This window comes from Gymnodraco acuticeps, unplaced genomic scaffold, assembly GCF_902827175.1.
Source record: "Gymnodraco acuticeps unplaced genomic scaffold, fGymAcu1.1, whole genome shotgun sequence".
Lineage (NCBI taxonomy): Eukaryota > Metazoa > Chordata > Actinopteri > Perciformes > Bathydraconidae > Gymnodraco > Gymnodraco acuticeps.
Window position 1 is genome coordinate 5487494 of NW_022991154.1, and position 24715 is coordinate 5512208.

The 24715-nt window shown below is 42.2% G+C and overlaps 1 protein-coding gene across 1 annotated transcript; it reads right to left on the reverse strand.

Moving 5' to 3' along the window:
• Positions 1-1969: 1969 nt before the first annotated feature.
• On the reverse strand, positions 1970-24487 carry bmb (brambleberry). Its single transcript, XM_034237540.1, is given in 14 exon segments — positions 1970-2245; positions 2832-2926; positions 3005-3132; positions 3238-3299; positions 3636-3762; positions 3841-4047; positions 22006-22185; positions 22298-22390; positions 22393-22413; positions 22769-22991; positions 23071-23256; positions 23360-23488; positions 24256-24439; positions 24441-24487. Coding segments are annotated over 14 exon segments (1812 nt in total). The 3' UTR covers positions 1970-2115.
• Positions 24488-24715: the final 228 nt, after the last annotated feature.

Sequence of the window (24715 nt, forward strand, 5' to 3'; positions counted from 1 at the left end):
TGCCTCCCCCAAAAATCAGAGGCAGTTAGCGCAGTGTGCGCAAGCAGTCGGACAGCGTCTCCTGGTGATAGGGCGTGTTTTGTCCATCCGCTGGGTGGCTTCAAGTGAAAGGAGCGTCAGAGCAGTCTGGGAAAACTACAGAGTGCTTCATGATCACTTCACAAATGCTGCAAACGACACGAGCAGGGATTCCAGAGACAGAGCAAAGTACAAGGGCCTGGATGATGTGCTCACATCTGCAACGTTTGTCAGCAATCTGGGACTGATGTACGATGCGCTCACAGAGCTCAGCGACCTCTCTCGGCAACTCCAAAAAAGAGAGATGACACTGCCTACAGCAGATGGGCTCTTAACTCGAGAAATACGAGTTTTTGATTCCATGGTCACCATGCCTGGCCCACACATGACTACAGTTCATACAGCTCTAGCTGAGAAGTCCTTCAAGGGTGTTGCCCTGCGTGAGAATGGCAGGCTTGTACAGATTCATGCAGGTCAGTTTTTCCGCAGTATGGTAGAGAATCTGAGACACAGAATGACTTCCACAACCTCCTCTCATGTCAGCACAAGAGAAATCCCATTACATGGCCGGGAGGCCCGGGACAATCAGCTAATCCAGGACATGAAAGTTATCCATCCTGGAAGTTGGCCTGAAGAGGAGTTAGACGTACAGTATGGGGACGTAGAGGTGCTACGTTTGTGCGAAGTGCTGAAAGTGGACAGAAGAGAGACTGTTCAGGGCTTTCGCGAATACAAGGAAACCAGGGCATCCCGTACACCTGCTGCCATGGAGCCTCTACTGAAAGCAGTCCGAACCATCGCTGTCTCCACTAGTGAGTGTGAGCGGGCATTCAGCTGCATGAACGATATCCTTACTGCAAAAAGGAATGCTCTCTCTGTCAGCCGACTGTCCAGCCTGGTTTTCATTAAATGTAATGGACCATCACTAGGACAGTTCAATCCGGAACAGTATGTGAGGTCCTGGCTGGCAAAGGGAAGGAGAAGTGCTGATGAAAGAGCCTGTCCAGCTCCAGCCCCTGATACTGATGTCCCCAAGGCCTTCTGGAGCCTTTTCTAACAATGTGAAGTATATTGCAAAGCAGCTCACCCAGTGAGAAGACTTTTGGCATAATGTGCCGATTTGTACAGATCCTGGAGATAGAAGGACTTCAGACCAACCAGGGAGTTATCTGATCAGCTTGGTGTTCAATGTAACTCTTTACCATGGCTCAGACTTTGTTACTTGCAGTTACAGTTTCTCATTTTAGATTGTGCAAATTTTGCATTTGTTTTTACATGTTCTTTGTTCATGCTCTTTATCATTTTTCTGAGTTGGAAAGTTAGATTGCATCATAGTTTACTTTATACATATTTGTATTCTTCAGTGGTGAAGTATATTGCAAAGCAGCTCAGCCATGTGAGAAGACTTTTGGCACTTTTTCGTTTTTCGTTTTCTGAGTTGGAAAGTTAGATTGCATTCAAAATGTACAGAAATACTTAATTTTGTTAAAGCTTTTTATAAAAAATGCTTCTGACCAGAGCTTTGTTTCCTTGTCATTAATGTTGAACACCACCAGAGGGGCTCTCACCTGAAAGGTCTCTGCTTCATGTGTCTTCAGCAGAAGATCTAGACTTTGATTGCTATATTTTCAGTTAATATTGACCTTACTGAGCTTTAGCCATATCCGCTGCCTATCATAAAAAATGTTAAGTACAGTGAACCTTTCTAAAATAGACAGTAGTAAAGAGACAAACCCACCAGCATTATAGTAGCCAAATTCTTGTTTGTGGGCTGTATATATAAAATTGACTTGAAAAAGTTGCTGATTTTAGAGTACTGGCACCTTTTTCATTCCAATTCAAGCACTGGTTATACCTATAATATATCTCATGTGTCTTTCCTGAATCATTCTGTAGGTTGTGAATTCAGCTTTGATGCTACTACTGGTGTTTAAATACACTTACAGAAGGATTTATATGTAAAGAAATAATTTATTAAGTGAAAACTGAACCGCAGGCAGAACTTACAATGACATCACAATAACCGTAGAACAGTTAAAAATAAGGCAATAAAATACATTTAAAAAACTTTGTAGTCTTAAAAAGAAAAAGGCGTGCTCATTTAGCAACATAGGAGGTGTACCCCCCTCTGTGGACCCCGCAGTACTCCTGTTCCGGCACGGCTCTCTTCTTACAGGCCTTCCCTGTTTTTGTGACTCCATTGCACAGCTGACGGCCTGATAGAGAGCTGCCATGACACAAAACATCAGTTTACATTAAAAATCCAGATACAAATTTAGTTTTCATTTAAAAAGATCCCCTATTATACTGTTTTTCATCAATATAATATAGGTCTCAGATATATACAAAACATGTCTCTGAAGTGTTTGGCTGGAAATTCCAAACAGATCATGCATTGCAGCATCCCATAATCCCCTCTGTTTCAAAAGTGCTGATTCTCTGTCTGTTACTTTAGATGAAAATAAGGAGCCCCTCCCCACGCCCCTCTGAGAGATATTTGGTTACAAAGAACACAATGGTGCTCTAGGAGGAGATTCATGTGTTAAGGTGGGCCGGGGGGTTACCTTGGTTGCTGATTGGCTCATGGTTACACAAGCCAAAAAAAATCATTATGACATAAAGTGGCCAAAATCTGATCAGCTCATTTTCAGACAGGTTTTTATAGACATGGATCAGGACAAAAAGCGAGTGAATCTTTTTACACAGAGGGGACACGTGCATGTATAAAATACATGAAAACGTGCATTTTGCATGATAGGTCCCCTTTAAAAAAAAAGGCACTTTAGGTGTGATCGGAAAGACAAAAAACTGACCTGTTTGGTGACGGGGTCGGACTCGCACCTCGTGAGATGTTCCCTGAATCATTAAAACATCCCAAGCTCCTTGGGGGGTTATCAGCAAACAAAGCCTAAACAAAGTAAATGGATGAGGATTTATTTTAATTCATAAAAAGGTACTACATATGACACACTCTCAGTTTGCTCACCGCTGAAAAAAGTGGCTGTGGCCCGAGCCTGGGGGTGGAGTAATTTGGTGTCCCAATGATCGGAGTAAACCTGGACTCTGGCATCTTCCTCCTGGGAGGGGGGGACACTGCTGCTACCCCAAAGTTACCTGTATAAGTCAGAGCAAATGTGATAACTAAATCTAGCAGGTTGTCACTTCAGGGGAATTCATTGCAATACATTTTACAGTTAATCTACTGTGTGTATTTCAAACCTGATATGAAGCTTTCCTGATTCAACAGGTCGTCTTTTGCCATGAAACCATAAGATTCATTTCTGAGGATAAAAGAACAAGATGGACCACATCAAATAAATTACACAAATAAGTGCTGATCTCATCCATTTGTTGAATTGATTTTGTTTTACTGTAGCAAATGTTTATACGTTTTGAATCTGCCTAATATAACATCATTATTTTTCTGTTTATATAATTGTAAATTAATTATCTTGGTCAGCTGGACACGACATTTCGATTTTCTTTGAAAGCATATTGAGCATTTTAAACTATGTTTTGGACATTTAATAAACAAACCAGTATTTCAAATAAATGATACATATCCATAGTGATTTGCAGCCCAAGTGTGCAGTATCAAAGGAACTCTGCTGACTCACTTCTGTGGGGTGGAGGACGTTGGATATGAGTCGCAGGTTGGATCTGGTTTCAGGGGCTCTTCAATGGCAAGCGGGGTCGCTGGCTTTCCTCTAATCTGGAAGCACGCCTTGCTTAAAAACCAGTGACCTGCAGATATGAAACAACAACTATTTAGTGACAAATACATTAGGAATGGAGACCTTGTGAGCAGCTTTCAGTGTGTACCCAGGCAGAGGAGGAGCAGCAGCAGGCTGAGGCCGGTGAGATCCAGCGCCGGCTGCTGGTTCATCTCGCAGACTGCATTAAGAGGCACGGTGAGTAGCAGCATGGCTCGGGAGAAACCGGGACAATGCAGGAACGTCAGCAGGACAGCAGACAGGAGGAAGTAGCTCGCATGTGCGATACATGTCCACATGGCTGTCAGACTCAAACCTGTAACCATGAGGTAAATAAGATTAATCAATATTATTTTCACCATATTTAACACCTCATGCCAGAATTGGCCATCATCATTTCAAAAAGTCTTAAAGGTGGGGTAGGTAAGTTTGAGAAACCGGCTCGAGATATACTTTGTTATATTCCATGGAATGCTCTTAACATCCCGATAGCAATGAATATCTTAAGTGCTTCGACAAAAAAATCCATTAAAAATAATGTCATCTGTGGAAGTCGTAGTACTGTAAAAAGCACGACCAATCATTTTAGCCGGCCCGGCTAAACGGATTGGTTGGCCTACCTGCCTGTCAGCCTTCCATCTGTGCACAAACTTATCTTGTGCCCTCATTGGTCATGTGCGCGTTTTGTGTGTTGGAGGAGGGGCTCTGTAAGGAAGTGGCAGATTTTTCCCGGCTGTGTATTTTCAAATTCTAGCGTATAGAGCTGGTTTCTCCAAAATCTACCTCACCTTTAATTGATGTATTCAAAAAGCTTGTTTAATTTGACAGCACAAAACAAAGATATTTAGTTCATGCTCATTTATAAATTGACCTTGGATACTAGAATGAACCACTTGCCGTTTTCTGTTGATCAATTCATTATTTAAAGTGGACCTATCATGCTTAAGCTAGTTGGTAGCAAAATGCCTCCGTTCTCTACAGATGACTTCCAGAAACTTATACAGAAGATGGCTGTGTTGGAAATGAAAATGCAACGGTTGGAAGTTAACGTGGAATTGAATGGACTATGTCGTGGGAATGACACGACTTTACCAGTGTTGCAAAGTAATGGAGAAGGGTATGCTAACTCACAGCTAGTTAGCAGCTACAAGAATTCCAAGGAACAGGAGGGCTGTGTACCGGGTAATAAATCTACAAGTGATAGTCCTCCCTGGAACTCTCTGGGTGCAAAGCCTAAGAGTAAATCACTTCCATGGGATTTGGGAGGACGGATAACAGGCAGAGCCCAGAGCTCCGAAATCTGTGATGCGACCGGCTGGCCTGCATTGTTATCACCCAGGAAGAGCGCCTCTTCAACCCCTATTCATACTAGGAAACAGCAGTGGACAGCTGCTAAAGGGAGAATTACAAACAATCCTCCTAAACCACCAAGTGTGCCAATCCAGAACAGATACGCTCCACTGACCGAGAACCGGAGATCTGATGACCTGGATAACCTGTCCTCTTCACGCAGCAGGGTAAGGACCAATAGCTACTCTAAAAGTAAAGGCTAGAGGGAAAGCTAACGACTGGGCCTGAAACTCTGATTGTGGGTGACTCTGCTGTAAGAGATGTAAAAGGTCTGTGTAATAAGAACAACACCAAAGTACTCTGTTTTCCCCAAGGATGTGGTCTCTGACTTGGCTGAGAAGATCCTGCATATTGGGGCTGAACATCTGATTGTGAAGAATGTGGTACTGCACATTGGAACAAATGATGTTATGAAACAACAGTCAGAAGTGCTGAAAGAAGACTTTAAATGTTTGTTGGAAACTGCCAGCTCTCTAAATGCAGAGGTGTTCATCAGTGGCCCTCTACCGCCAGTCAGAAGAGGAGTGGAGAGATTCAGCAGATTGTTTACACTGAACACCTGGCTTTCAACGGCCTGTACTGACCATTCTGTTCATTTTATTGACAATTTTAACTTTTTCTGGGATCGCAGACATCTTTTCAAGGCAAATGGAGTTTGCCTGAACAAGTCAGGAGTGAAATTGTTTATCTCTAACATATTCAACTGCCTGCGTCATCAATCTGTTCCCTCTGCCAAGGACAAGCGGCAAGAGGAATCAAAACACGAGAAAGACACAACACATCACGCAGAAAACCCTGAAGAATTATCACTGCACCCGCCTGAGGAATGTTCTGATTATGGGAGACATATGAGACACATGGAGGAGTCTCCACTGCCCCCCCCCCCCTGTCAACGCCTTTGAGGATACTCCGTTCACCCTTTCACCCTCGCCCACCCTCCTGGAGATCGATGAACACACAAAGGAGATACAGAGGGTTGGCACCGATTCCTTCCTGGAGTTCAAAGACCAAACGAAGGCGATACGCAGGGCTGGCACCATGTCCTTTACCCCCGCTCCTCAACGACGCCCCACCAAAATCACCGCGGAGACGCGCACCATCTCCCCGTCCTCATCACCGCGCCTACGTCAACCACCTCCCCCCCCTGGCAGCATGTCCTCTACCCCCCGCACCATCTAGCCCGTCTCCATCACCGTGCCTACGTCGACCACCTCCCCTCCCTTCGAGGGGGCTTCTGCAGTCTCCGAAGCCTGATAAGGATGTGTGTACAAAACACAACAAACTCTTACTGATATGTGATGGGTCCAGGCTCAAGGGCGTATGGCACTCTCAACTCTTTCCAGGACATGTCGGGGCCCTGCCTGCCAGTAGCTTTGCCGATATCTGTGTTGATAGGTAATAGATTAAGAGCGGTGAATCATAGAAACAGGAAGCGCTCAAACGTTTGTGTGAGTGTATCTAATTTAGCAGTGATTCCATGTCAGCCACAGCTTGTTACAAAAAACATGACTGATAGTGTGTTTAACAAACTTAAACTAGCTTTATTAAATGTCAGGTCTTTGGCAGGAAAAACATTTTTAATCAATGATTTAATCACTGAGCACAATCTCGATTTTATGTTTTTAACAGAAACTTGGATTGAACAAAATAACAGTGCAGCTGTTCTTATCGAATCAACCCCTCCCAACTTTAGTTTTATGAGTCAGGAAAGAATGCATAAGAAAGGGGGTGGAGTTGCTATTCTGTTCAATGATTCCCTTCAATGGAGGAAGACATCGTATGGAAACTTTGATTCTTTTGAATATGTGGCCCTTCGGCTGAAATGCTCCTCTCGAGCTCTGTTCCTAAATATCTATAGACCACCCAAATACTGTGCAAGCTTTTTTGATGACTTTACTGAACTGCTGTCTATAGTGTGTATTGACTTTGACCGTCTAGTCATTGTTGGTGATTTTAACATCCATGTTGACAACCCCCAGGACAGAGGGGCTAAAGAACTGTTTTGTGTTCTTGATAGCTATGGACAGACTCAGCATGTGACGGAGCCCACGCACAATAAGGGGCACACTCTGGACTTAATTATCTCAAAGGGTCTGAATATCTCTAAGGTTGTGGTGACTGATGTTGCACTCTCTGACCATTCCTGTGTTTTCTTTGAGAGCTCTATTTCTGTTCACAAAAATGTTCAAAAAGAGGTAACCACAAAGCGATGTTTAACTGAAAATACTAGGGAAATGTTTACTCAGAATTTCTCTTCCACACTTGCCCCTGCCAACATCTCAGTAAATGAGCTAGTAGATCATTTTAATTCAAAAATTAAAAATGTTATAGATGCCATTGCTCCAACTAAGGTAAAGGAAGTGTCTGGCAAGAAAATATCTCCATGGAGAAAGGCCATGACCGTGAAAACAGAAAAAAGAGAATGTCGAAAAGCTGAACGCAGGTGGCGAAAAACAAATCTCCAGGTTCACTTTGAAATCTATAAAGAGAGACTTGGCCTTTATAATTTGGAATTGAAAAAAACGCACGACAATCGTTCTTCTCTGACATCATTACCAAAAACAAAAACAACGCACGTGCCTTGTTTGCTACCGTCGACAGACTAACTAACCCCCCAGTGTCAGTAGCCTCTGAATTTCTATCCACCAGGGCGTGCAATGATTTGCCTCCTTTTTCACTGACAAAATTAAGAAAATCAGACAAGCAGTCAGTTCCTCTGCATCAGGAACAGCAAATGTGTTGTCCCTATCTCCACTTAACATCAATTCAGACATCATGACACAATTCCATCAGATTAATGATAAAAACCTAGAGGACATTATTCAACTTCTGAAATCCTCCTCTTGCTGCCTTGATATTATTCCAACAGGATTTTTCAAAAGATGTTTTTCGTTGCATGGCCTCAGATCTACTTCATATAGTAAACAAATCTCTTCACTCAGGTATTTTTCCACAGGCCCTGAAAACTGCAGTCATTAAACCGCTCTTAAAAAAGAATAATCTAGATGCTTCAGTAATGAACAATTACAGGCCCATATCAAACCTCCCATTTCTAGGTAAAATCATTGAAAAAAGTTGTTTTTCAACAGTTGAGTAATTTCTTGCATTTAAATAACTGTTTTGATGTGTTCCAGTCAGGCTTTCGTCCAAACCACAGCACTGAGACTGCTCTTGTAAAGGTCTTTAATGACATCCACTTAAACACAGACAGTGGCAGAACTTCAGTGTTAGTATTATTAGATCTCAGTGCTGCGTTTGACACTGTTGACCACAGCATATTACTAGACCGACTGGAGAACTGGGTGGGACTTTCGGAAACAGTTCTGAATTGGTTTGAATCCTACTTAAAGGACAGAAACAACTTTGTTTCTATAGGTAAATACACATATGAGTTGACAAATATGACATGTGGGGTTCCTCAAGGCTCCATCTTGGGGCCTCTTCTCTTTAACATCTACATGCTACCACTGGCTCAGATAATGAAGAACAACAAAATAAGTTACCATAGCTATGCAGATGACACAACAAATTTACGTAACAATTTCACCAGGAGACTATGCTCCAATTCAAACACTGAGTAAGTGCATTGAACAAATCAATGACTGGATGTGTCAGAACTTTCTCCAATTAAACAAAGATAAAACTGAGGTAATGGTTTTTGGAGCCAAGGCAGAACGTATAAAAGTTAGCGCTGAGCTTCAGTGTGCAATGTTCAAAACAACAGATAAAGCCAGAAATCTAGGTGTAGTCATGGATTCTGACCTGAGTTTCAACAGTCACATTAAAACTGTTACTAAATCAGCCTACTATCACCTAAAGAATATATCTAGGATTAAAAGACTAATGTCACAGCAGGATTTGGAAAAACTTGTCCATGCTTTTATCTTCAGTAGACTCGACTACTGCAATGGTGTCTTCACAGGTCTCACTAAAAAATCTATTAGGAAGCTGCAGCTAATTCAGAACGCTGCTGCTCGAGTCCTCACTAACACTAAGAAAGTGGATCACATCACTCCAGTTCTGAAGTCTTTACACTGGCTTCCTGTGTGTCAAAGAATAGATTTCAAAAATACTGCTGCTGGTTTATAAAGCACTGAATGGTTTAGGCCCAAAATACATTTCTGACCTCCTGCTAAATTATGAACCATCCAGATCTCTCAGGTCTTCAGGGACTGGTCAGCTTTCTGTCCCCAGAGTCAGAACTAAAACATGGTAAAGCAGCGTTCAGTTATTATGCTCCAAATATCTGGAACAAACTCCCAGAAACCTGCAGGTCCGCTGCAACTCTTACTACTTTTAAATCCAGGCTGAAGACTTTTCTTTTTGTCGCTGCTTTTAATTGAACTATTCATATCTTAGACTGCACTGTAACTTTTATCCATGTACTTTTTCTTTTAATGTTTAATTGCACTGTAACTTTTATCCATGTATTTTTTCTTTTAATGTTTATTTTATTAGCTTTTCTTTTTAATGACTGATTTTAAATGCCATTTTCTTAATCTCTTTCATTTTTTGTAAAGCACTTTGAATTGCCTTGTGTTGGAAAGTGCTATATAAATAATTTGCCTTGCCTTGCCTTGCATTTGAATAATATATTGTAGGGCCATACCTATATAAAACATGTCTGTGAATTTTTTTTTCAAAATACCAAACAGATCATGCATTTTAGCCATGCCTCATTTCACTCTATTTGCTGTATTCCAGCCCTGTTTTTGCAAAGGCTGATTCTGTGGCAAATGAGCTGCAGCTGACCACGCCCCCCTGCAAAGGAGGGGGGCGAGGCACGAGCGTCATGTTACCATGCTGTTACCATGCTGTTACCATGCTGTTACCATGCTGTTACCATGCTCAGGGGGCGCCGTAAGGGGGTGAAAAGTTAGGACGATTCTAAGGGCTCGTGACTGACAGAGGCCCCAAACATTTTTAGAACATTAAGAAAAAAATGTTTTAAGTAACCTTTCATCAATCATCAACAATTAACATTAATGTAACGTTAAATTGATATGTACTCACTAAACTTACGATTCATTTCACTTTTTTTCTTCCAAAAATGTATTATCCAAAAGCCTCTGTACACCCCCCTCTATTTACATGAAATGGTTTGGTCCTGCCTCCAAACGCTGTGCGGAACCGCTCTTTCTGGCAGCAGAGAGTGACTGAGAGCATGTGAGAAGGGATGCTAGTACTTACGTGTGTGCCATGTCTCAACGACTCACAAAGTCAGGCTTTCAAAAGAGAAAAGAAAGGAGAGAAGACAAGAGAGAGGGACTATAGGGTGACAGTATGTCACCCAGTTTTTCAAAAGAAAAAGGTGGGTGTGGTCTATGTGTGGTGGAAATTAGTCTGTTAGCTAAGCGTAGTCCATTGTAAATAATAATTGTAATGTTTTGCTGACATTAAGTACTGTTAATATCTTCACAGAAAATGCTGAGCTTTTTAATGTCACTGCTCTTTTAGCTGACATTTAATAAATGCAGGTACATTTTTAGCAGCTATTCATACTAAATCAGTTGTCCCTCCCCCTGGTGCCAGGACCACAGATCCATCTCTAGGCTCAGCAGCCCTGTCCCCCCATAATGCTTTAAAGTCTTGCCATGCTGTCCATTGAAAGCCAGTTGGCTAGAAAGCTGGACTTCAAGGACTTGATCAGTGACTTTGCCTGTAAAAAGGCTAGGCGCTGGGCTCTTGGTGAGTAAGGCTGAGCAAGGCCTCGTAATAACTGTTAAAGGGCAAGGCTATGGTAACGATATTGGATCACTACACAGAAGATGCATGATAAGAAAAAGACTGATAACAGGTAATAGGCTCTGATTTAGCACCACCATCAGGCCTTTTCACTTCCATTTCCGTTTGTTGTCCGTTTACACTTTAATACCTGCTTATTTTGTAGTTGGTATGTATATTTAATTAAAAAATCTGCTGCTGATGTTATTTTTTTTTGTTATAGCATTTTATAAATGATAATATTGGTGTTAATGTTCACTTTATTTTAATTTAAGAGGTCATGTATATTTAAGTTATATGTTCCATTCAAACATGTTATTAAAAAGGCATGTACACCACACTGTAAGTCCGAACAGTACAAGCTTCTTGAAGAATATGGGTTGTTTTAACCCAAACATTTATAAAAGTGAATTCACCGCTAATTTTCTGATGACTATGAACTGATTTGTATTGTACAGTATTCATCCACTTTGGGTCATATTGGGGATTGTACTCAAATATTTTTACTGAATCTGTCTGACGTCATCACGTATGTGCTCCGCTCCCGACGTGCCCTCACTGTTCTGTTCTCATCCATGCGTTCATTTGAGTCCGCCATTATAGCTCCTCTCGGATGAAATCACTCAAACTTTCAGAAGTATACTTTGCCCACCGTGCTCTTGAGTCTCACTGCCGGAATTTGACCGCGCTACTCTGGTAAGTTACGTCTTGCCTTTGCACAGTATTTAAATGATGTTTTTATTAATTTCTGCATCTAATGCACTTTGTGTCACATGGTGTTTGATTTGAGCTCTTGTTAGCTAGCCTAGATTTAATATCTGCCTCACTTGAAAAATGATTTAAAACGTGTAAGACAGTATATTATATTGCTTTAAAGAGCCTGTGACACGTGTTTCCCCCATCATCCAAACCCATCAATTTGAGTAAATATTGTCCCCTTGAAAACCGTTACTGAACTGATTTTGGATATTTGTACTTTGATAACCATTAATCTGCCCTTCAATGTTGACCATTTTCTGGATCTTCTCGGGGATTCTTCAAATCCCGCCAAATTATGTGTGACGTCATTGCGGGCACAGCGCTCCAGCTGCACCGTTCAGGATCCCAGCAGCTGCATGTAAACGCACGATGGTGCACACAGTAGCAAGCTCAGACAGTTTCATTTTGAACGTGTCTGAGAGCTCATATGAGGCTGAAGGATCGCTTTATGTTGTATCTGTTAGAAGTTTAGGAATTAGGTGCGTCAATATGGGCGATCATAGGTCATGTAGCCAGTGGTGGAATGGGACTAAAATCATCCCGGGACTCTCGACCGGCCCACTTCGGTACCCGCTAGTAAATTGTCAATGGGGGGAGTGGGGGATGTCAGGGGCGGCGGGTGCTGTAGGCTAGGGAAGGCTAACCCCCTAATCGCACCAGGAGTGTCTGCGCTGCGACCTCCTCCTGCGTCCTAACCCACCAGGCACGTTTCAAAATGTTGCGGAAGCGGAGCGTCTTGTGTGCAGCCTCGCAGTTGTTGGATGAACATTCCACTTCCTGCGCCGCGTCAAAAATAGGATTCATCCTATATTTTAGAAATTCCTTGCGGCGAGGAGCTTCTGGGACGCTTCGAGCTGCGGCGCGTCTGGTGGAATAGCACCCATTGACTAGAGTGGCCGCGATCGCTAAAAACGCCGCAGCGCAACGCAGCGCAGACGCTCCTGGTGGGATTATGGGGTAAGCCTTCCCAAATATTTGTGTCACTGCATCCTGGTAAAATACAAATATAATGTATAATGTCTGTGTCTTTGACATTAGCGCTACTAGCCACCTGTGCCCTGTACTACGAAGCCAGTTCAACATACCCTGGATATGTTTGAGTAGCAAACAAACTAACAACAAACTAATAAACGAGATCTTGCTAAGCGGTCCTACGACGCTGGTTATCAACTCGGTAAATCAAGCCAGGGTTTCTCTCACCAGCTGAGAGTGCGTTCACGTGAAAGGGGCGGGGTTAGCTACATTTGACCAATCACAAACAGGGACAAGTGTACTGAGCACAGCGTCATACTTCATTAATGAAAAGTAAACTAATATTAGACAAATATGAGCTTTAAAACATCCATGACTTAAACATATCATCCAGGATACGAGCCACAGAGTTGCACCTGCAAGGTGAATACAGAACAACTGGTTAAAAAATAACTAGGCCTACCGAGTGTTTGAAAGCGTATAGTTTTATGATATCACTGCCCCGTCTAAGACACGAGTGGATCTGACTTTAATTACATTTGACTCGAGTGTTTCGTCAACAAAATGTGTTGCTTAAAATAATACTTCTGCATACAGTATGTGACACTGTAAGTGTTGCACAGCCAGATACGGCTCAGCTGACTCAGATAAGGAAATATATGATATATTATGATATTATGATCGATGATCTGATTGATGATGTAATATGAATGATAAGTGCGACACGTCGGCGTCTTCTCTGCATACGGCAGTTTAAACTGTATTTCCTTTATCCTGTAATATGACTTGAGAGATTTAAACTCCGCACACTGAGTTGATCTCTTTTCTATAGACGCCGGAGGCGGGCAGCGTCAGGTAAAAAAAGTTATTTAGCCTTCCCAAACCTGAGCCTTACGCGCCGCCTATGGGGGATGTGCTAGTGACTTATCCGACCGGCCCACTTCGGTACCGGCGCATCGGGATTCGTCCCGATGGCCAGTCCGCCACTGCACCCAGCCCACGTAAACTGTCAACGGGGGGAGCCTCGCTGCGGGGAAACGGTGGACCTAGTGTCCCGATCGGGAGTGGGAATAATAATAATAATAATCCGTGCATTTTATCCATTAATTTCCCCAACATTGTGGTAAAAAAACCACACGTTTAATCCATGTTGGTGTACTACAACTACAAAAGCATCGGTTTGTTGTCTCATCAGGAAATGCAGACCGGCTCAAACAAACGATTTTTAATCATCATCCTCACGATCACTTAATCTATCATATGTTCGCCGAATTGACATGAAAGCACTAATAAATGTAGTTTCATCCACTTGAGTTTACAACTACAAAATAATCAATTTGTTTTTATATCACATCCGACGGGAGGTGGGTGCTAGTGTTTGTTGCCTTTATTTAACCAGGTGAAAGCCCCTTGAGATCAAAAGATCTCTTTTTCAAGGGTGACCTGCAGGACATTAGTTACACCATGTAACATAAAAACAACAGAAACAACAATAAGGATGACATACAACATAATGTACAGGGTACAGTTTACAAACTCTATTTACAGTGACAGGTACCATGAGTATCAAACAGCATGTCAGCCAGCTGAGTTTTAAAATGATGCAGGGGAACCAAAGCGCTCAGTTTTAAACATGTTTGCAGACTGTTCCAATTTAGTGGAGCTGCACAACTAAAAGCTTTCTTCCCTAAGACAGTCCTAGCACTTGGCACATTTAATAAAACAACATCATGAGATCTCAGGCAATATGTACTTTCAATTCGTCGAGAGATCAGAGATAAAAAGGTAGTTTACCCAACATGGCTTTGTAAATGAACATGTACCAATGACTGAGCCTCCGTACAGTTAGTGAAGGCAGACCTGCCTTGGCATACAGGGTACAGTGATGAGTAAGTGCTAAGTGTGTTAAGATGAGCGATAAAACCATCCCTTGATTGCAAAGTTAATGCAGACTACCTTTGCTCTGCGGCGCAATGAGATCATCAATGATGAGCTACCTGTTGGAGAGATCCTGGAACGCTGGCCTGCCTTGACAATGGAGTCACAGGTGAAAATATTTTAGATATTACAACTAATCATTTTGTGTGCCTTTTGTCACTGATAACTTTGGCATGTTTACTCAGATTTAGCATGTCATGTTTCTGTTTCTCTCTACTGCCTTCAGTCCACATATACATTGTACTCTGAATTAAATAGTCATTTTATATTTTGGCAGATTTGTGCAGAGTTTCACAGGATAACGAACCTCAACCTGAAGAACCACTTTTACGCGGAGTTGGATCGGCATGCTGTTGCGCTTGTTCAGGAAGAAGGCGGCACGCAAAGGCGAAGTGTCTGAAGTTCAGCTCTTCACCGCCTATGACCTCCAGGTGAGTCGGTTAAGCCTCTTGGTGTTTTATTATCATACTAGATAGAGATGTCCCGATCACGTGATCGGGGATCGGAGCCGATCACGTGATTTTCAAAAGAAAAAAATCGGGGATCTGGATTTTTTTAATAAATTTAAATTTTTTATTTAATGTTACAAAACAAAAAGGACCATGTCCACGTCTTAAAGTCATCCTGAGGCCTTAGTTTTGGTTTAAAAATTACACAACATCATGTATGTGTTGCTTCTTTTGGGCTTGTTTTCATAGACCTGGTTGCTTATTTCTCTCAAATCTGGCAACAGAGTGGGCGCAGTGTCTAATAGTAGCAGTAAGCTAACAAGAGGCTACGTTCAGCTGATGACTCGGGACAGAGAAAATGTCAGGAGTTTGGAAGTATTATAAAATTGAAAGCGAAGGCAGTGTAACAGCCAGATGCAATGTTTGCAAGGCGGAGGTTCCGCGTGGTGGAAAGAACAGAGCTACGTTCAACACGACCAATCTAATACGCCAGCTGAGAAACAAACACCAACAACAACACGACGAGTAGCTACACAGCGGCCACTCAGGTAACGGCACTGAAACAACCGACACTTTCAGAGACTTTTAAAGGAAAGAGAAACTGCCCCAGAACAGTGAAAAGGCCAAAAAAAATAACAGCCGAGATAGCTGAATTCATCGCGTTGGATGACCAGCCGTTATCTGTTACCTTTGTTTTCTCTTAATGCATTGCATAAAGATCGGAAAAAATCGGTATCGGCAGAATGTCAAATTCAAATGATCGTAATCGGAAGCAAAAAAAGGTGATCGGGACATCCCTAATACTAGAGTGGATTTTCTGTGTGTGTGTGTGTGTGTCGGGGGGCAGGGGGTCAGCCTGCTAGATTTAGATTTATTATTAAGATACTTGTGTTTGGGGAGGGAACAGCAGTGTTAATGTTATTGCACCTTGTTGTTGTGCTAATGAGATACAGGTGGGATCGCAGACGCCTCAATTCCTTCAAAATGGTAATCTCTTCAGTCATGGAAGAGCCCTTGTGATATCAATTGTTGTGTGGCTATGCTGTTTAGCATCCAAAGTACAACAAAGATATGTTTTCGCACTCAAGGATCAAGGTGACGTCCATAGCCGACGTGCTGCTCTCCTCCCTGCCTGGATTTCTGCATGAGGATGACTCCAGGTTTCTGAGGCTGTGGCATGTAAGTCAGCATAATAACTATTTTGAATGTATGTGACAGATCATCAAAAAATATAGTTTCTTATAAATATACATACACACACAGACCGACACACGCACAAAGACACACACACACGCATACAAACAGACACATACAAACAGACACAGACACACATAGACAGACAGATACACATACATACACACACATACACATAGACACATACAATCAAGAGAGGGCTTTCTTTCCTGCAGCACCAGTGTTCAATACAAAATAATCTCTAGTGTTCACCATATATTTTTGTATGTGTAGTAGGGAGAGATTATACTGTAAATATATATTCAGTTTCCAGTTTATTAGGTACAACTAGCTAATAGTAACAGTCTAATGTGATAAATAATAAATAATACCCATATGAAGGTTATACATGTTTTTTCTGTAGAAATAATTTATGTCAACTGATTGGTTATTTTAGAGGCTGAAGTTTCTGGTGCAATGCGAATAGGCGTTTCGTTAAACCCACGTTATGCACAAAACATTAGGTTATTTGATGTGATATGTCACTGATGTATTTTTCAGCAAACATATTTCTGAGATAGCTAAGGCAATTTGGGGTAATAGGTAACGTGTATCTGTTCTTGTCATCAGGTAGAGCAGTCTGAGGATCCAGAAATAGATGACGTCGCGGTCGGACTTCTCCTGATCAGTGCCAGGTCGACAAATGCCACGCTCTTCTGCCCAGAGAAGATCGCTGTTGTCATAGATAGTGCTGCGTACCGGTACGCCGAACCGGTACTGGACTTGTAAAAAGTTTCGGTTCAAGTCCGGTTAAAACCGGAACGTTGGGAACCGGTACTTGGACTCGCAAAAAACTAGCACTTACGTATATTCTCCTTCTTGTTCTAAACCATCTAAAACCTCCTGAAGGCAGGAGAGACTGAAAAGAGTCAAGGGAAGCTTATAAAAGTTAACGGCATTTAATTACACAAAAAGATGCGATGGTGTACAAATGAAATTGCAAAAGGGAGGCGCTCTCCTCATCTCCCGTCAGCCCAGGTTGGTGTCTGTGGTTATTTAAAACATTCCCTGATAAACGTTATTCAGCGTCAATAAATGAGTGCTAATCCCAGTGTGCTCAGTGTACAACATCACATGTCATTTCACCTTCGATTCACGGTTTGAAAACGTAGCATTTCGCCACATGCTAATGCTAACCGGAAATGAAGAATTTTCAGTATAAAAGTATTAAGTTAATAGTGTGAACTTCTGTTTTTTCAGAATTAAACTGATTTAAATTAAATAGTGTATTTAATTCTAAATTACGCCATATCAACATTGATTTTAATTTCTAACAGTATGTATGTACATCACTATGTATGTAGTGTATAATGTACACATGTAGAGTTGTAGAAAAGACATGGTGTACAGACAGTACAGTACACTCCAACCCCCAAAACACACCAGGAGTGTCTGCGCCGCGTTACGTTTGCGGGCTGCGCCACGCTGCGACCTCCTCCTGCAACAACACACAACAGACGCGTTTCAAAACGTTGCGGAAGCGGAGCGTCGTGTGTGCAGCCTCGCAGTTGTTGTTGATTTTGGAATATTTCCTGGACATTTGTACTTCTACAAGTAAGTAGGCTATACGTAGTTAAATGGTTTATGTTTGTGTCTGTTTAAATCGTGTTTATTGTTGTTATTTCCTATTTTGTTGTGTTGTAGACTACAGACACAGTTATAATAATTGTAATATTCCAGTTATAAACGACATGAATCAAGATGTGTTGCTGTATTTTAGTGGTAAAAAAATATGCATTCATCATCATAATTATTCTATATATATATATATATCATTTACAGTGCCTGTAAACCGGAGGAGAACGCTGGCATGTATTCTCCTACTTGAAAGACTACGGGGGGATGGGGGGAGGAGTTTACCTTACGGCTGTGCCGCGGCAAAAATATGATTCATCCTCATTTTAGAGAAGCGCTGCGCCGAGCCGCTTCTGGGGACGCGGTCTGAGCCGTAACCCGGCGCGTGTGGTGTAATAGCACCCATTGACTAGAGTGGCCGCGATCCCTTACGACCGCCGCGGCGCAGCCGTAACCCGATGCAGACGCTCCTGGTGTGTTTTTGGGGGTAACGGCCCCTACACACGGCGGCGTGCGTTATTGCTTGGCGGTGGGCGTGGTCTGAAGCTTGGGGATTTTTTTACGAACAACGCGACCAACAACCAATCACATGAATGTCCTGCCCCCGGACATACAAAGCAAAGCATTCATGCTACATCCATGCTGGCTAATATACTGTCTATGCTTGCTAGCTGTCCATTCAAACGAAGTACACTGGATATAAACTCCCCAAACAGGCGAAAACCTACCAGTTTCACCCACTGTCTCTGCCACCTCCCCCCATGCCTGGCTCCTCCGGTTTGTATCCCTGTATGTAAAGAGGGACTGGTCATATAGTACCGGGTGATTCCCTAACGCCACGATAATTTCCTCCTCCATTTTTTGACATGGGAAATAACTGCGGTCTGGCTCTCCCAACATACACGCGGTTTGATTGGCTAGCGCTTGTAATGTCAGATTTGTATACGCGGGATTTGATTGGCTGACGCCTCCGTCGAGGCGGCAAAAGTAGAACATTGCTCTACTTTTGCAGCGAGCACCGCGAGAGAAAGCTACGCTTTGCTCCCACAATGCAGTTCGGCGAATCGTGACGTCACCCCATTCAAAGTGAATGGGCAGAAGCGTTGAAGCGGCAACGCACGCCGCCGTGTGTAGGCTCCGTAACTGTACAGTCACTACAGTGTAGCCTATACTGTTAGGTGTGTAACAGTGTAATGCGTATAGTCTACTCTACACTCTACCTTTCAGCAACGTTTTAGGGATTTAGGCTCAGTCAGCTCAGGGACTGTTTGGTTACTTTAGTTTGGTAAATGAAATAAATGTTTGAACAGTGTAGTAGTTCACTGTAGTTGCTGTCATAAGTCATTTGTAGACTAAGTGGCAAAAAGTTTTTTTTTTTTACATTGTACTTTGTAGAGAAATGTAGACACAAGTTGGAAGGGAGCACAATAAACCTGACGAGTTTGAATTTGAGTTGAGTATGAGTTAATTTTCAATTGATAATTAGCTCACAATAAGTTCACTTTAGTTACTCACACAACTTGACATAAGCCATGGGTTCAGGTCCGGACTTATAAGTCCGGACCTGAACCTGAATGTGAGTCCAGGTACGCAGCACTAGTCATAGAGGGGGACAAAGTTATCGAACTCCCCCACACTGGCTGAGGCATTCATCCATCTTTTCGCACTGATCTATGCCCTCCATCTGAGTTACCCGAAAGAGTTGGCAAACACTTTCGACTTCATCCAGAAAGTATTGATGGGCCTGGATGAGGGGAACATGAGGCCCAGGGTATTGAGCCTAAAAAATGAGCTTCTCACATTGTAGTCATCCTACAATATAACACACCACACTCCCTTGTGGCTGGACGCTGGCGTTGTGCCCCACACACATACACTACACTCTCTTGTGGCTGGACGCTGGCGTTGTGCCCCACACACACACCACACTCCCTTGTGGCTGGACGCTGGCGTTGTGCCCCACACACACTCTTTAAATCTGCTCTATGCATTGTAATATGTGTTACTGTTCAAGTTTGTTTGTAAATGTTAAAGGATGGAAAACATTTTCACATACATTTTGATACCTTACAATACATATTCTACACACACAATGTTCTCTGTTTACATCCTGCACTTTAAATCTGTTAATTGAAAATGTGTTACTGTTCAGCTTCAAGTTGAAGGACTGTTTCCCATACATTATTTTATACTTTTATAAAAATATATCTGGATATTTGTCAAGGCCTTAGCACCGTTTAATTTATTTTGTATTTAAAAGTGAGTTATTTGCTATAATTTATATATATATTGTTTGGTAAAGTGTGTCACTTAATAAAACAGTAATTTGTAGTGGTGCACGATAATTATCGGCCCGATAATTATCGGTCCGATATTAGGAATTATGACGTCATCCCGATAAACCCGATTAAAAGTATTAATAGCCCCGATAATATAAAATATATTTTTTGGGTAAAAAAAGAAAAAAAATACTGCGGTGTGGGTGGATTGGGATGAGGGTCGCTTGTTTTTTACTTGGCTCCTCCCGTTTGCCAGTACTGTGGTATTAGTGGTTTAGGAAGAGGGGAGTTTTTCACAAATCCAGCGCTCCCTAACTCATGCCTGGCTGTGACGTAAATGGTGTGCGGCCATGAAGCCAGGACAGTAAACAAACATGTCGTCGGTAGTATGGGACTATTTCAAAGTTACACAGTTAGATAGTTCGCTTGCTATTTGTATTAACAAATGCAATATAGAAGTTCCACGAGGAGGGAAAAAGGCAACGAGCTATAATACTTCCAACCTGATTAGTCACCTGAACATCGCCATCGCTACGATGGTGTGTTAAAAGCGCACGAAGACGCCCTGCGCTGCTAAATTAGCGGCGAATCCAAAGCCAGCTGCAAAGTCACCGGGGCTTTTACCTATCGACGAGGCTTTTGAAAAAGGCAAGAAGTTTGCAGAGAAGACCCCAGGGTTAGTTTTGTTCATATCAGTAATGCTCATGTATTTGCTCACTACTATAGTCTTTTTTTTACCACCAGGTGTGCAAAAACTACAGGTACATTTAATATATATATATATATATATATATATATGTATCGGTCTTGAGAAGCAGGAAGTTATCGGTATCGGTTTCAAAAAACCAATATCGTGCATCCCTAGTAATTTGCATTTAAATTGTCAGTGTTATAAAGTGCTTTTTAATGTTTAGTCAAAATGTTAAATTAGGGATTTGAGTTACAGTTAACCTAAAAATGTCGATGTAATCAGTTTCAACAAACGTTTTAAGTATTCGACAGTCCGTTTGAGTACTACTCAATTGAACATTTTAATTCATATTGGGGTTTAGAGATAATAAAAATCTACTGTGCTAACAAAATAGCTGAAGAGATATGAAAATGTTTAAGTTAAAGATAATTGATCTTTATATTACAGTGTTAACAAAAATTATTAGTTTAAATAACTTAATATATCCATGGTTTCTTTAACTTAAAAACAATATGTTTGTGTCCACATTAAAAATTACTAGTAAATAGAACCTCAATTGATAAGATTATACTTTTAACTAAAACATTTAAGTTAAGGTACCTCAAAAATGTCGAGTGTAATCAGTTTCAAAAAAACGTTTGAGTTCTATTAACTTGTCAGGTTTTACAGTGCATAAAAGATGACTATTGAGATCTATTGTCAGGAATGTTGGTGTTATATCAAATAGTGAATTCTACTGCAGAAGAATGTTGCACGTCTGCACAGTGTTATATGTTCACCACCGCAGTGTCAGTAAATATTGTGCAGTTAGTATTGGACTGATAGATGCAAGCCTAAATGAGTCGGTTGGGTTCTGAAGGTGTGGTTACAGCATTGTGCTTGGTTGGCGTGGCCTGTGCCTGGTGGTGGGGCCCAATGTGATATATTTTCATGGGGCCCAAAATCCCTGGTGGCGCCCCTGACCATGCTGTTACCATGCCACGGCAACCTCTCATTCCCCTGATAGGTGGAGAGTTGCCCATATAGGCGGAGCTCCCCGTTTCTGACGTCAGAACAATTTCAAATCTGTATCAGCTCCGTTGCAGCCCGTTTTTAGAGATTTGGGTATGGAGGAAAAGAGAGAGGGTTGTGTTTTCTGACACTTGGTGAGTTCCCTGACACACCGGGGAATCATATTCATGTATAAAAGACGTACAAAAGTGCATTTTGCATGATAGGTCCCCTTTAAGCTCAATGTTTGTTGTTTAGTCAGGGAAGATGACACATAAACACATTTGGATACTTCAGTGAGTGTACTGTCCCACCTGCCCAGCAAAGGTAGCTCTGGATCATGTGAAGCCTCTCCTCGATGCGGCTCTGCATTTTGTCCAGGAAGTGCAGCGTGGCTCCCAGGGTGCCGTTCATGTGCTCCAGTTTCTTCATCAGGTCGGTGTAGTACTGAGAGGTCTGGTCCTGGTACTGCAGGAACTCCGACACGCTGTGGTCTGATCATACACAGGCACAAATTAAATAAAAGATAAGACATAATTCCTTTGAAGGACACGTTTTCAAAGCTTCTAAGGAATTTAAGTTATTTGCAATACTCCGTTTGGTTACCAATTTTTTGGTGGATGTCCTGAGCTTGGTGCCTGACGGCTGCGAGGTCTTTAACAATTGCCTTGTGGCTGTCCTGCACATCCGAGCCTTGGTCTGCAGATGCTCACTCACATTCTCTTTTAAAAAAATGAAGGGAATGCAGGCATGAGGTAATAAATAACATTTCATACTAGATGACGACAACACCCTGGTTTAGATGGAGTGTTTATGTCCAATAACACATGAATTATAGCACAATCGTTTTTGAATTACAAGGGGAAATTCTCTTTACAAAAAGTGTTTAAAAAGAGAGCACAAAAGGTGTAAGCAGGTATAGCTCCTGGGATTTTCTATCGTAGTTCACACACTTTTATGCCAGTAAAAGGAAATCACAGCAATGCAAAGCAGAAGTATAGCCTTGGCTTTGTCCACATTTAATGTAAACACAATTCATTAAGCAGTGAACTCAATTCTCAACATGACGGCTCTCACCCATCTTCTTCGTAATGCCCTGAATGAGCTGGGCTACCAGTTCCTGTCCAGAGGCGATGAGGGCTTTCTCCTGGCCCAGCCGCTCCAGGTTGTCCTTCAGTGAGCTCTCCATTTGGCCCTGGCCCTCGAACAGTTTCCCCTGCTGGGCCTGCAGGGCGCTGTGACCGTCCAGCACCTTGTCCAGGGATGCTGCAGTCAGCTCCTTCAGCTCCAGCTGGCCCTCCTGTTATAAAACACCACGATCAAAGAAGAACCAACCTGCATACTGTGCACGTGAAGATCAAAACTGAACTGAGACCTACCTTCAGGTCCTTCATTGCATCCAGTTGGCTGGTAGCCGTGGAGATGAGAGCATTGACGGTGTGCTCTGCTCTGCGCCGGAACAGCTGCTGGCGCATGGCGTAGCAGACGGAGCGCGCTCTGTTGCTCACTATGTGGTACGCATTCCATGTGTCTGAATCCATGTCTGCTGTACACTCTTTTATCGTCTGAAACATCAAAGTAAGATCAGGAATGGCTCCACAGAAAGATAAAAAAAAAAACAGCCTGTTTCAATTATAAAACATTTGGATAATTTGGATCATGTTTTACCATTTCCTCTGTACATGGGAAGGTGCAACGCCCCTCAGCCTCTGCCTGGCAGTTAAACAAAACCACTCCAAGTTTGGCGAGTTGTTCCTCTGGGAGGTTTTCACAGCTCGCCTTCAGCCGGGCAACAACCTATACAAGAGGATAGCGCTTTGTTTACATCTCAAGGATAAACCACATTCTAACACCTTCATGATAAAAGATGGAAAGGCTTCACAATGTTGTTTCTCAACCTTTCTGGAGTGTATTATTGATCCCAAAACATTTTAGGGTTTCCTGTGATTTTAAGTCTTAAAGGAGGCTTTAATATGATTTTGGGGGTTTTCCCTTTCCTGTAGTGTTTTATACAGGTTGTTGTGTATGTAAATGGTCTGCAAAGGCCAAAGTCCCAAAGGTCGTTTCTCTCCCACACACTCTCCCCAGCCTAAAACACCTTCATTTTAGTCCATTGTTTACTTCCACAATATAGTGACATCACTATGTAACACTCGCAATTCTATTGGCTAGCGCTCAAACACATTGTATATGACAGGCTAAGGTGCAGTACATCTCTAAGCAGTTGACCAATCACAACAGAGCCGGCCAGATAACCAATCTAGTTTCAGACAGATGGTGAAAAGAGGTGCTGCAGCACAGGAAGTATGATAACAATAAAGTCTTTTTGAACATTAAAAGCATGGAGACATGTCACAGAGGCACAAAATCCAATTATGAAACATGAATTCCGCATAATATTGCAAGTAGGAAACTGTTAGATTAAATCAATGAAAACAAATACTGGCTGCAGCCTTACATATAAAAGAACATGAATATCAATTATTCAATTGTGACCCGTTCTTACAAAAGTTACCATAGGTGAATTCTGAGCAACAGACTAAAACAAACCCTGATTTGTTCACCTTGTAGTGGCAGCCGTCTAGCGGGCTGATCTCCATCTGCTTTGCTTCAGCCAAAAACCTCTCATCTGCAGTTACCATCTCAAACTGTGCTGGGACTTCTGCTGCTTCAGGTGGAGGAGGTGGTGCTGCTGCTGCTGCTGCTTTAGGTGCCGACCCTCCCTTTAGCCAATCAAACAGCCCTGACAGGACAATGACAGGCCAGCATGCAGATCAGCAGGTAGAGGTGAGCCATATCTGCAACAAAACAGAATACGAATGCACTGTCAATTTGCCACACAAATATATATAGGCGAGCGATTTGCAACACTAAATAACAGCTAAAAATAAATATATTATAGTCCTGTATTTTAAGTTACAACACCTTGTCCTTTGATTATATTTAAATCAGCATTCATTCGCAGGACAAGATGTAATGTCCCTAAAAAGGTTAGGTTGCCACTAGATGGCGACAACAACAGTG